This window comes from Helobdella robusta (genome assembly GCF_000326865.2).
Source record: "Helobdella robusta unplaced genomic scaffold HELROscaffold_2, whole genome shotgun sequence".
NCBI classification, from domain to species: domain Eukaryota; kingdom Metazoa; phylum Annelida; class Clitellata; order Rhynchobdellida; family Glossiphoniidae; genus Helobdella; species Helobdella robusta.
In genome coordinates this window covers 9,669,624-9,684,418 of record NW_008704083.1, presented here as the reverse complement: position 1 = coordinate 9,684,418, position 14,795 = coordinate 9,669,624, and the positions used below count along the sequence as shown (strand labels likewise).

At 31.1% G+C, this 14,795-nt stretch overlaps 2 protein-coding genes across 2 annotated transcripts; both read right to left on the bottom strand.

The window, feature by feature from the left end:
- Positions 1-1,229: 1,229 nt before the first annotated feature.
- Positions 1,230-7,023, bottom strand: HELRODRAFT_160909 (hypothetical protein; the record flags this gene model as incomplete). The annotated part of the gene is made up of 5 exons (XM_009017834.1): positions 1,230-1,280; positions 2,654-2,658; positions 3,254-3,306; positions 5,147-5,307; positions 6,988-7,023. 5 exons carry the CDS (start codon positions 7,021-7,023, stop codon positions 1,230-1,232), a joined length of 306 nt encoding a protein of 101 aa, XP_009016082.1.
- A 2,679-nt stretch (positions 7,024-9,702) lies between these two features.
- On the bottom strand, positions 9,703-13,641 carry HELRODRAFT_188466 (hypothetical protein; the record flags this gene model as incomplete). The annotated part of the gene is made up of 3 exons (XM_009017833.1): positions 9,703-12,759; positions 12,840-12,938; positions 13,515-13,641. The coding sequence occupies 3 exons, from the start codon at positions 13,639-13,641 to the stop codon at positions 10,376-10,378; spliced, it is 2,610 nt and encodes an 869-aa protein (XP_009016081.1). The 3' UTR covers positions 9,703-10,375.
- Positions 13,642-14,795: the final 1,154 nt, after the last annotated feature.

The following is a 14,795-nucleotide window of genomic DNA, read 5'->3' as shown; positions in this document are numbered from 1 at the left end:
AACAACGAAAACAAAGAAGTAATAAAAACTAGCATCGTAAATAGTGACAAAGAAGAATATGATGCTATCGATGAAGAAAAGGAGACCAAAGAAGATGACCAGCCAATAAAGAAACCTGACACCTAATTCGCATCAAAGTTCAACTTTACAACACCAAAGTTAATTTTTACAACGTCAAAGTTCATCTTGACAAAGTCAATATTTCCCTATATATACAGCAAGGAGCACTGATGATGATTCATTCGGAATCGAAATATGGCCTTATTTGCAGCATGAATTCGAAAAATAAGTTTATTTTGAATTTTAATAAACTAAACGTTCACCAAAAAACTTTAGTGAGAAAAATCGAAAAAACGAACTACAAACATATTAACGCCAAACATTCGGTAGAATTTATAGAATATTGTAAAAATTATGGTCTATTACCAACATATATATATATATATATATATATATATATATATATATATATAGAGAGAGAGAGAGAGAGAGAGAGAAGTGAATTTACTGAATGTGTATATATATATATAAAAATCTATGTGTGAGTGTGTGCGTTTGTACTGTATATCCGCACGCACATACGCACATACACGAGCACGTACGCACACACACAAACTGCGTGATTGAAGCTTTACAATAACCATTATAATTACTCCAGCAGTTACCTATGATATGAATGTTACCTAACACACATATGTGACAGTGACACGAATATTAAATATTTCACGTTTCAAAATTCCAGTTCGTTATACTTCAATAAGAAAAGATAAAGGCATAAAACGGCTATAAAAAAAACAACAACAACAATAACAACAGTAATAATAAAAACAGTAATAATAATAACAACAGTAACAATATTAATGACATTAACAATAGAAGCAATAACAACAAGAGCAACAAAAGATAAACGAATGGACGGAGCTATCTTGGATAACATAACACAAGCCAGTAATAGCATTAGTATGTATATATTCGCATTTACCACTTTTCAATGAAATAAACATTCATAAACCTCATTTAATTACACATTTTATGTTTAATTTCACTCTCACAAAAACACACACACATAAATATTTTCCTTAAATACGTCCACCGCATTAACCACTACATTGGAGATAGGTAGAAAGAACGAGAGAAAGAAAGAGAGAGAGAAGAAGAGAGAGAGAGAGAGAGAGAAATGAATAAGTCAGAGTTAACTGTGTCAATTATATTTTTGCAGTTATTAACTTCTATTTTGAGAGCTTTAGAACGCCTTTGATACAAAATGTTTCTCCAAAATTCTACAAAAAATTTGTTTGAAGAAAATTGGTTTCATTCAGTTGGACAAATGACGCATTGTTCCTCATCTGTTTGCAATATAGCATCTTCTTTTACGATTCCTTTTTTAAGTACATCACAAAAGGCATAAAAAACATACAGTTGCATGCAAGTACACACACACATTTCAGGCGATTAGCGGGAATCTTTAGGCATTCGAATCCAGTTACTGCAAAAGAAGAGCCAGGCATCTTAGCCGTTACACCACTGCGCTAACCATATCTTATTTAAACTGATTTTTTTCTTAGTCAGTTGATTAGCATAGAATTAATTATAAATTCTTTGAATATTGTTTACAAAACATCTTTCTAAAATATGAACTTACTTTAATACAAAATACCAAAAGACTTTAAAACGATACAACATAAAATAAAAGTGATATTTTACTTGCAAAAATCATTTTACTTTTACTGTACATTTACTTGCAGATGAATAATACTTTACTTTGCTCTAACTTACAGTTTTGTAATTAATTTTTTGTAATTTACTTAAACTTTTACTCAAAAAATCCGAATCATTTTACTTTCATTTTTACTTTTACATAAGTAAAATATCACTTAATAAAAATTGGGTACCATGTGCCACTACAATTACAATACAACACATTAGTACCCTACACTACATACTACGGTACTTGAAGTATTAAGAGTATTAACTCTTAATTGTAACTTATATAAGTTGATGAGTGTATAATTAAAACCAAAAATACCATATTATTCGTTTCGATATACAAACTCGCGTACATATGTGTGGTTCATTTTAAATGACAAGCTATAACTGCACGCACATACATATCCACGTGTGTCTGTGTATTGTGAAAGTATGTTTGTTAGCGTGTGTGTGCGTGTGTGCGTGAGCGTGTTTAGTTGGCAATTATTTTTATCAAGTTGGGTTAGCTTAGACAGCATATGTTTCTAATGATCTTGTTTTCTTTCTAATATAATAATACAAAAACAGGCTGTTTAAACCACAATAATAATAATAATAAATATGATAAATTGAAATAATAAATAACAACGCCAACAACAATAACAGATTACAATTATTATTCATTATTATTATTGTTGTTATTATTATTATCATTGTTGTTATTATTATTGTTGTTGTTGCTGTTGTTGCAGTTTCATTCAACACCACCAATCAAAATAACTGAACAATAAGAACACTACAGACGATCATGATTATGATTGCAATTATGACGACGACGATGATGATGGAGATGATTATCACCGCGCCATTTGAGCTGCTGCTGATGATGATTTTACAGATGATGATGATAGTGATGGAGGCATCAAATAATTTCAATAATGACGACTGATATAGTAAACTTACTCACTTTCTCTACGTTTTCAATGAGAAAATAATCATAAAACTGAAAGCTATAAATATAAAACACACACACCACACACACCACACACGCCACACACACACAAACACACACACATATATATATACACATAAAAACTCATACAAAAAAGCGTACATACACACGCATAAAATGAAACAGAGAAACACACAAGACCCAATAACTTCGAAGTTGAGTTTATACATATTCAATGATAAACGGAAATCTTATATTACGCTGAAAGGAATCGGAATCGTTGAGTAACACTACAATTGCTGTTGACAAGAGAATTTACATACACACACAATCACACCACACCACACATACACACACATACAAACATTCACATATACACACTCACAAACATACACACACACACAAACACACTCGTTAATGCAAAACGCATGTGAATAACGATACCTATCCGCGGTATCATCATCTACCATGTGCGTGTTTGTATTTGCACAATTCAACACACACACACACACATTCAATACACACACACACATTCAATACACACACACACATTCAATACACACACACATACACACACACACAGAGACACAGACACACACAACGTCCACAACTAACTTTTTTTCTGAGTTGCCAAACCATCATGATGTTGATGTTTCTTGCCCATGCTGCTGTTTGAGAAAAATAGACGTCATTTTAAATTTTGAAAAAGGGAACTTTAAGAACGTCTCATATAAATTATTTATTTATTTATTTATTTCATTCATTTATTCGTAACAATTCTTTCTTCGATAGTTTTCACAATGCATGCATGTATGTATATATGTATGTACATTTTATTTATTTTATTTTCTCAAAAAAGAGGGGTAAACTGAAAAAGCAACCAAATGCTTGTAGGAAAGTCACCCTATCCAAATGAAATTAAAATTGATCAACACAAATTAAAGATTAAAGTAGTTTATTTGTATGTATAAATACTCGTGAAACAAGCAAATTGCACGTGATATGCGAGAATCTCTATGCATTCGAACAGGCTCACCGCAACTGACTTATTTAATAATTCAGATCATTTAGGATAATTTAAAAGACAAAAAATTTTTTTTATAAATTCATTACGTGCAAATAAACATAATACAAATACATGCACACGCACGCGCACGCACACACACACACACACACACACACATACGTAAAGATACATACAAACATACATACAAACACATACATCGATACAAAGATAAATACATAAGCACATACACATACATACATATACATACGTACAAACATACGCTGAATTGGTGTGCATTGCATGTGTGTGCAAACTTATTTTAAAATATTCAGAAATTTAACCTAAATACTTTAAATAATCAATGCAGACAATGTTATAGCGTTGTGTTGTGGCGTATGTACACACATACATACAATATATACATACATCTATACATCTATACATACATACATACATACATACATACACACACACGCACGCACGCACGCACGCACACACACACACGTTGTTTGTATGTACAAACAAACAAACAAACATACAAACAAACAAACATACAGGCATGTAAGTATAGATGTATATATACGTAGGTAAGTGTATGTATGTATGTATGTATATATGTATGTTTGTTATGTATGTATGTATGTATCGCATGTATGTAAAAGAGCTAAGCTTTTCTTCACTGTAGTAATAATGTCAAGCCCAAATTATATATGCAATTTTGCAGGCATACTATTATGCTCAATATGATATAAATACATTCACTATACACATAAATATATACACACATACACACAGTTACACATTCAATTACACATACATATATACACACATACGTGTAAACTTCTATACACACATACACATATCTATATTAACTGCATTTATGATATGTGCATAGATTGGTATGCATGTATGTGTTGTGTTCTACATATCTGCATACATAAACGTAAGTATGCACACACACACACACACACACACACACACACACACACACACACACACACACACACACACACACACACACACACACACACACACACACACACACACACTATAACCAGAGTAATGCATTTAAAATTGGCAAATGAATTTGAGATTCAAATCAATGTTGATTTGCAATGATGTGATTGGAGATAATGATGGTTATAGTGAAACGATGATGAGGATGATGATGACGAGGTGGCCACTGAATGACTGTTCCCACTGGATCAACATTTTGTTGCTAATCATCTAGTCAGATGAAGATAATTCAGCATTTCTCTATAGAGCTAGCTATCTTTAAAAGATGTTAAAATTGAAAAATAAATGAAAATTATCAAGTGCTTGAAACATCAGAACGCCTCATTTAATAACTAAAGGACGCTGAAGGCACATCCTAACACATGTGTTTTTATGTACGTGTGTGTCATCTGATTTACACACACACGCATGCACACACTTACACAAACAAATAAACACGCGCGCACACCAACACGCACAAGCATACACACACAAAAAGAAACAACCTTAAAGCAAAACTTTCACTGGGATCATGCCCGAAACCCTTGAGGAACTGAACAAGGGTAGCATTTGATTCAGCGAGGGCACTGTGAGATTGTACAGGTGGCGAGTGGTGGCTTGTGTGGTTGCTACTGCCGCTGCTGCTGTTACTACTGTTTGTGTGCAACTGTTTGGGAAAAATTAATGGACGTATACTTATGTATCATGAGACACATCACATGAATAATATGAATAATAAATTATGAAAAAATGGCCCATACAAATAAGTTGAAACTTTTGGATATCCAATCCATCCCTGAAGTTGGGTCGAAAGCTTGAACAGGGTGGGATGGAGTGCGAGTTCCCGATTACTACAGCGAATTAAACAATAAATTAGAAGCTCTAGGTGTCGTATCCTAAACACAAACAATTCTTCATGAAATTTTAGAAAAATTTCCGGTATCCATCAAAGTTTTGAAAAACAGAAACGGCCTTTGAAGTTTGAAGTCGTACAAAAGCCAGACCACTACAACAGTTCTAACCACCACACCACTGACGATGGTGTGTGGCCTGTCAAACAAGACTAACTGATGAAATTTGATATAAAATATTCTATTTGACGATTAAACATAAAAATGAAGATGACGACGACGATGAAATAAAACTTAACGTGCCACACAACAGTTGATCAGCGACTAGTATATAAAATAAAACACAATAAAATGATCTATCCAATCCGGACAATTTTTACATGACATGAATGTTCTGTGAACAGTTTATTACCATGTGTGTGTGTGTGTGTGTGTGTGTGTGTGTGTGTGTGTGTGTGTGTGTGTGTGTGGTGCGTGTGGCACAAATGTATGAATGTAATTGTATATTTGATACTATGGTATACTATATTTGATTGTATCTATTACATTGCAAACACATTTATTTATTCCTGTACACCATGCAAGAAATAAATCAATTGATATAAAATATTCTATTTGACGATTAAACATAAAAATGAAGATGACGACGACGATACATACATGCATACATGTATACATACATACATGTATACATACATACATACATACATGTATACATACATACATGTATACATACATACATACATACATACATACGTGTGTGTACGTGTGTGACTGTACGTGCGTGTCGTTGTACATACACATTTTCACTTCAAATTTTGATTTATCTAAATTTGGTATGACAGAAAAGAATAATCCAGTAGAGATACATACACCTACGCAGAGAAATAATAAATAATAATAATAATAAGTAATAGTAATTTATAACAAAACTGATTCACTGGAGTACCCGACGTCAAAGCCGCTACTGATCAATTGATGCAAGAGTAAAGTAGTGGCTATCGGTCATATTAATATTATCAATATTATCGTGTTAGTGTATGTTTGTATTTGTGTTTGTATGTTTGTGTGTGTGTACGTATATATGTGCGTGTGTGGGCGAGTGAAATATATGAATGAATTAGTTGCTCAAACCAAGCCTTCACTTTTAAACTGGTATAAAAGGTAAACATTGTTCTTTTAGTGGCCACCAATAACAAAGCACAAATACTTTTTAATGATAGAACACTATCACACACACAACACACACGCACTCACACATACTAACACACACACATTCATACACAAAAATACACACTCAAGCATATATATACATATATATATATATATATATATATATATATATATATATATATATATATATAACAATATACCCCATTATAATAGTGGCCTTCATTTGATTTGACAAATGGCTATGATGAACAAGCAGACTAGTTAATAATTTCCTGTATAGTGTAACCAAAATATACCCTATAAAATAAATCAGTCATCCATACTTTTAAGAGTCTATGTTCATAGCTATCTATGGCCATATTAAGCTATTGACATTTATTTCTATGTTCTCAACTATTTTTATATCTCCATGTTCTTATTTATCAAATTTTTCGTCTCCAATAATTAATAATTTTTAACTTTGATAAACTGGATTACACCATATAATTATGATAATTATTGTTATAGTTATTCTTATTATTATTTATTATTCTTATTATTATTATTCTTATTATTATGTAATGTATGCAACATATAATAAATAATGAAATTATGTTATATAAGAAAGAAAAATAACTAGACTATGAATAAGATGATATATATGTGTGTGTGTGTATGTGTGTGTGTGTGTGTATGTGTGTGTGTGTATGTATGTATGAATGTATGTGTGTGTTGTGAGTATGTATGATGTATGTACGAATGTATGTATTATTATTATGTGTGTGTGTGTGTGTGTGTGTGTGTGTGTGTGTGTGTGTGTGTATGTGTGTATGTATTTATGTATATATGTCTATATATATGAGACCTTAGTAACTAAACTTTAGTTGGAGTAGGTTGGAGTAGAAAGTGATGCAATCTAGTTAAATTGTGATCACACACACAATTCACACACACACACACAAACAATTCACACACACACACACAATTCACACACATACACATATATATATATAATATTTATTTTATTTATAATCCTTTTATAAATGATAATAAATGAAATAAAGATTTTTTCAAATCTATAAAATTTTTTAATTTTTATTATCTGTTTTTTTCTCATTTCAATTTTTATTCAAATTGATCAAAAACTTTGACATTGAAATATAAAGATAGTATTAAAATTAACTATCTCTGTACCTAGTGACTATTATAGATAGATGTACAGAAAAAATTAATTTTTGACCATACTATAGTAATTATTAGTATTTCATAAACTTTTTTTTTATACAGTGATACAGTGAACAGTCTTCTATATTTATTTTTTTTTGTAAAGAAAATAAGAAAGGAAAATGAATAAGAAACTTCTTCATAATAAATAATTATAATATAAATTATTGAATAAAATTTAAAAAAATAAAGCTTTACTTTTTTATAGTTTAGTTTAGTTAGTGAGTCATTTAGATTAGAGACTAGCTAGAGTTTAGTAATTTAGTTAAGTAGTTAAGAAGAAGATTAAAATAAAGTTTAATTTAAAATTTTTAAGAAGGTTGAAACTTACTAATTCCAAAAAGGTTTTGAATAAACCGCCCATAGTTAATTTATTAACAAATTAATCCCTAACCAACTAATTAGTTAGAGTCAACCAATCACACAAGCACACATACACGTGGTAGGTAGATAGGTGAAGTTTACTTTTGAGGTAACTAAAAGTTAATCGAACATAACTAAAAGTTAATTGATTAAAATAAAAATAGTGTATTATAATGAATAACTTATAACTTGATGGATAACTTATCTAACTCATCTTTAAGAGGTCATCACGATTTTGGAAAACCTGATTAATTAATTTTATTTATTTAGAAAATATATTCATTAAAATTTACAAACTTCTTTATTTCCGTTATTTAAACCGAAGGAATATCCTTTCATAGTTGTAATATTTCTGCTTTAATAATAAAAGTCATGTCCATAAGTTACAAAGTTTTCAGAATTCCCTTGTCATCCAACAGCTTGATCGGACGGCCAAGTGTTGGAATCAAATATTGGTGATTCCATTCGTGTTGGGTGCAATTTTACAAGTTTAACTTTAGTTAAAGATATAAAACAAATATACTACAACTCTGGTTAGATAAATATTTACGCGAAATCAAATGTTCAACGTGTTTTTTCCTAACTTATAAAATTTGCATGCAATTAGTAGAGAAGTTTTGCAAAAAAAAACACTTTTTACAACTTCAAAGCGATTAACTTAATCACGTTATTTGTTATAATAATAAGGCTCATCTTCTTTTCATATATATAAAACACCACAAAAGGCGAAAAAATAGCTCTAAAATTATTCAAACCAAAAAGCCAAATAAACAATCATAATACAAGTTATTTTACTCTAAACTCTATCAATGAAACTCAACTAGAGAGCTGAATTGCATGCTGGCTAGGCGATAGTAGCAGCACTACAAAAGAACTACTTAGCTAGTTTATAATAGATGTAGGTACTCGATATAGTATCTCTTGTGCTCAGTATACAAGTATGTATGTATATAATACCCAATAATACGAATGCACATCAAATACACTTAAATACGTTAGCGCGTACAAACCCCTTACATACGCGCTTGAGTATTACCATAAATATCTATTTTTCACGTTAAACGGTATTTTTAAATGTGTTGATTCTTACACACGCACACAAAAGTATGCATATATAGAAGAGTGGGGATGTGAAGAGCAGTACATGAACGCTAGCACACACACACACACACACACACATGTTTAAATATACACTTACACTCGCACGTGTGCAAGCACACTGCAAGTCAACACAATACTTCATTGTATGAGACGACTGTTTATTTGTCACGCAGTTAACTGTAAACATTTCTCCTTAAATATAAGTTCTAGAGACGCTCGTAGACGTTTCTTTGTAAATAAAACATTTCAAACATTATCCGTTCATTCATCAACTGTTAAGGAAAACAGGTTTCTCAAAATTTCACAAGATCTGTCATTAATTGTAGATTTATTCAACCTGTTACCGTGAAGCGCACGAGAACAATTCAACATTTATTTACAATAATGAGTTTATTATACTAACAATGAATAAAAAACAAGCTTATAATGAAAAAATTAATAAATAAACATTAATAAAGATGAACACGACGATGAGAAAGTGACTAGATATTCATGAGATGCAACTATAAATTCATCATCATCATTTAATATTAACTTCAAAAAAAATTTCCGTAGTAAATTTTTAAAAACGCTTGAGTGATCGGATGTTTAAATCCAAAAGTAGCTTCAAAATGGACAATCAAACAAAAAAAGTGATTAAATAAACGTGGATGACTGAATGAATAAACGAATGTATGCATGATTGAAGTAGCAGTCAAAAAAAACAATGAGTAAATAACATGTATATATTGTAAGTGTAACGTGTAAGTATGTAGATATAAAGTTCAGAAATGTTTTGAAGAATGCAAAAGGCCTAATGTTAAAATAACAATAATTATGGACAATATCAATTAGAATATAAAATTAAGCTGAAAACCAAAAGTTATTAAAATTAAAACATTACAGATAGCGTAGCATGATGCGGCGTTAAGTTTTTTGCGATTCAAATTTTTAAAAGCATAAGCACACTTTAAAAGCAATTTGTTAGCAACTAATTTAACGTAAGAAAATGGAAATAGCATTGTTAAAATATAAAAAACACTGAACAAAACATCATCGGCCTTTTTAAAATTCCAATCTGTAAGCAGCACAACTGGTCTCGTGGTCCTGCAGTTGAATGGTGCATCTGTTGGCTGCAGGAGCAACGTTGATTCTCAACTGACTCAACTGACCTTGATGGGCAGCCATCCAGTACCTTAGAACCTCGGTGTCGTACGTTGGAATGATGGTCACCTCCAAACTCGGGTCCTCCCAGGTCTGCTTGCCTTCGAGAAGGGCAGTCAGCACTACTGCGTCTGGACAGATTGTTGAAAGAACATAATACCTTGCTCTGACTCTTTTGAAAAAATCAACATCAACATGATGAGGGTCGCCGTGCTGAGGTATGTACGCCAAATCCAGGTATATAACATTTCCTAACTTTTGTCCAAATTTAGATGGGCCCGTTCTGCCGGTTTGCAAAGTTCCCCTAGCTGTAAGTTTCTTGCTTGAAGATGGAGCAGTTATTTTGTGCGACATCTTGTATGGGGGAGGAACGCCTAGCGGTTTGTCCCAGGTATTTAATTCACCAAACACATCTTTCTCATCCTTCTCTCCATTGTTACTTGATTGATCTTGTAAGCCCTTGATTTCATCACCTTGACATTTAACCTCAACCTTGTCTGAAATAGAATCAAATTGATTTACAGTGTCTGAGAGACCTTCTTGAAGTTTGCCCATATTCAGACTATTTGGATCACTAAGGTCGATCCCATCCAACTTATCATCACCAGGCTCCAAGACAGCTTCTTCAATATTTTCTAAACTATCTTGTCTGGAAAGCTCAACATTTCTTGAATCTGTTTGCACTTGTTCAACACTTGTAACGACATCACCAAGAGATTTTGCAGGTTCACTTGAATCTGCTTTAATTGCATTAAAATTCAAAACGGTTGGTTCAATTATCAAGTTTTCATCTTTTTCAGGCATTGGAGCATTTAAAACTTCAACACTTGCATCAACAGTAGGTAGCTCTTTATTTTCATCAACAAGTTTACTGTTCGTCTCTTTATTATCGTCAATTAATTCAGGTTTGATCTTATCTTTTTTCAAATTTGTACCAGCATCTTCCTTTTTGTTAGATTTATTGAGATCATTACCAACTGATTCTTTTTTAGCAGGCCAAGTATTTTTGCTTTTACCAGAATGATCGGATCTTGGAGATGTTACATCAGTTTTTGTAACCAGCTTGGCAGGTTTTTTTTCTGGTTTGTGTGGGTTCAAATCTTTTTCTCTGCAAGTCGGTTGATGAAACAAAGAAATATTTTTTAGTTTTTCCATTCCTTCAAAGAGAACACTTTGATTGACAGCTCCAGGGAGAAGCAGCCTGGTAATTGTATCATGTGGAGATGCAGGTTTCCAAACCAATATTGCACAAATTGAGACACAGTCACTTATGGCTTGGCCAACCTTTGATACAAATGGGTCAACATTCTTGCTCCACATAGAAAGAAATTCATTTGTACTCTTGCTGTTTTGTGATGGACTGAGAACAAAGAGATCCAAAGAACCATGGCCAACTTTGTGATAGAGATTGATTGGTTGCATGTTGCTATTGTTGAAGCATGGCTTGAAAATAATATTCATCAGTTTCATTGATTCTATGAGAACTGAAGCTTTAGAAAGTGAATCAACATCAATGCAATTATTACTAGCATTGTCACATAACTTGGCAGTATCTTTAATGGAGTTAACAAAAACACAGCCTATTTCCTGCTGAAAACCATCTTTAAATTTTTTAATCAAAAGGGAGTTAATACCAAAATAATTATCAATGGATAGATGAGAAATCAAGATGGCATCCAATCTATCCAAGTGTCTTGCAAAATCCCAAAAGCATGACTTTTTACTGTAGCCACCATCAACTAGCAGGTTGAATCCATTGATTCCAAATAATGCTGAATCACCCTGACAAGCTGGAAATATGTAAATTGTTGGCCTGTTAAACCTTATGTTGCCAACAACATCTGTTGACCTCAGGAGGATGTTTGCTTCCTCTACAACAACAAATTGTGAAATATAAGCTATGAAGTTATCAACATTCTCTTCCCTCTCCTGGTGTGGGGCATTCAGTTTAAATGATAAACCAGTTGCTTTTGAAAACTTCACGTCAAGCAAATTGTTGTCAACGTAAGAATTTATGATGACATGTCCACGAACTACATTTTGCTTGATGGCATTTAATACTTCAGAACTTTGGAAAATTTCTAAGAAGTTGTTCCAACTGAATAGAGCATCTTGTAAGATCCACTTACTGGCTCCCCTAACAGATGGTCCTGCATATACAAGGTGCCTATAAGAACCTTCTTTGGTGAAAAACTGTTTCAGTTTGCTCTGGGCAAGTTTAAATGTTGGATAGATTAAGACTTCAATCGAAACCACATCTGAATTGTAAGTCAGAACTTTTTCTCCTATAAAATTACAAAAATAATTGTTACTTAAAAGATTTTCTATGTTATTTTTATAAATATCTATCTATTGATTAACTAACCATGAGAACCTTCATCATTGATGGTAAATGTGGTCTGTGCCGTTTCAAGTTCATCAAAGATGTTACAACCAGACATCTCAACATTCCATGATTTTATGCCTAAAGAAAAAAGAAATATGTGGTTGAAGCCATTTTTTCTTTAGTTTTGCAAAAATATTAATAGTCTTAAATTAAATTTAATAGAGAAGAACATCAAATCAGTCTGCTTTATCTATCTCTATCTAAGTTGAATCTATGAGATGAGACAGAGAGTATGACAGCAGGAATGAAAAGAAGAGAAAAAAAGAGAAGACTTTCTCACAGTCACTCATACATATACTTATTCATATATATTTTTATCTCTTAAACATTTATTTATAAATATGTTTATGTTTAACTTTAAAAATTGTAAACTTAAAAATTAAAATAACAATCTTTAATCAGTTTAACGTTTATGTTTAATATATAATATTTTAATTTAATGATTAATTAATTAATTAATCAGTGAAAAATCTGAGATTTAATTATTAAATTAATTAATTAAAACTTCTAGCACCCTAGTGTTATATTATATAAAAATAAATCAAAAATCTCCATTCACTTAAACAACTAATGACTAAATTAACCAATTCTATGCCTGAATTATAATTTTTTTGAAACAGTCAAAATAAATAATGTTAATAAATTATAAATAACCTTTCTCTAATTCAGAAATGACTGAATCCTTCTGTGCTGGATTGACCGGTTCTCCAACCAGCACCAACAAAATAGCTTTACAAGATGTCAACTGAGCAGATGTTTCTGAAACTTTCGTAGCTGCCATCCTCGATAATCTATTTTATTATTTTCAACAAAAAACAATTTTTTTTAGAAAAATCTCGTCCTTTAATTTTTATTTTACGAATTGCACGAAAATAAGGATCTAAATAGCAAAGACGTTTAGAAAATTGAGATGCAAATTCATAGATAATTAAGAAATTTTTATTCAAAGTTAATACTTATATTTATGTAAGTATCAAAGCAATATCTTTGATATATACATATACACTCACTATTGTATAATATATATATAATTATATTCTTACAAATTAGACATGCAGTACTTAAATACGTATATACACCTATATAATTTCAATAGATAAAAATGATCTGACGAAAACACAAACATTATCTATGTCTACGACCAAGTTTTTTATTCATTCAGAAAGTAAGGAATCAAAATATAGTACATATCAATAATTTTTAAAACAATCATTACATAGTACATATATATAAATAACATTTAAACAGACAGTTAAATTTTATATGTTTCTGCATAATAGAAAATGTAAAAAAGAAATTGAGACAATACAATCAAATGGTGCGATGTACAAAAGTAATTTTCATAATAAATATATATATATATATATATATATAATATATATATATATATACATATAAATATATACATATATATATCATGTGTAAATATAAGTATACATAAAAAAAGTTAAACCAAAATGCCAAATCAAAATTGAATTGAAAATTCCATTTGAAGAAATGTTATAATAATAACAAAAACAGGATAAATAAATGAATAATTAAAATATTAACTAGCAGTTAAAGAAGGTAACTAAAAAACCCTGCAGCAAACAAATCAACAGTTCACCGTCTATTGGACCAACAAACGCATTGAAATGAGGATGACGTACAGTATTAAAATAACAGCAGTATCATATTATTATTTAGTTTATTTATTATTCGTGCCCTCTAACATATAAAAAAATTAAATTAATGACGTATAGGAAATTTAAGCAGGATTCTATCCTCTATACATATTTTATTGAATTCGATCTAGGCTATCGGATCGTTAGGACTCTTTTTCAAGTTTTCCAATTTTCTTATCACACTTCTTCTGCCAGTAATCCAACAAATGAAATTTCCAGGTGTCATTTTAAAATCAATTCATTTCCTGACATTTCCACGTCAGTGTGTCAT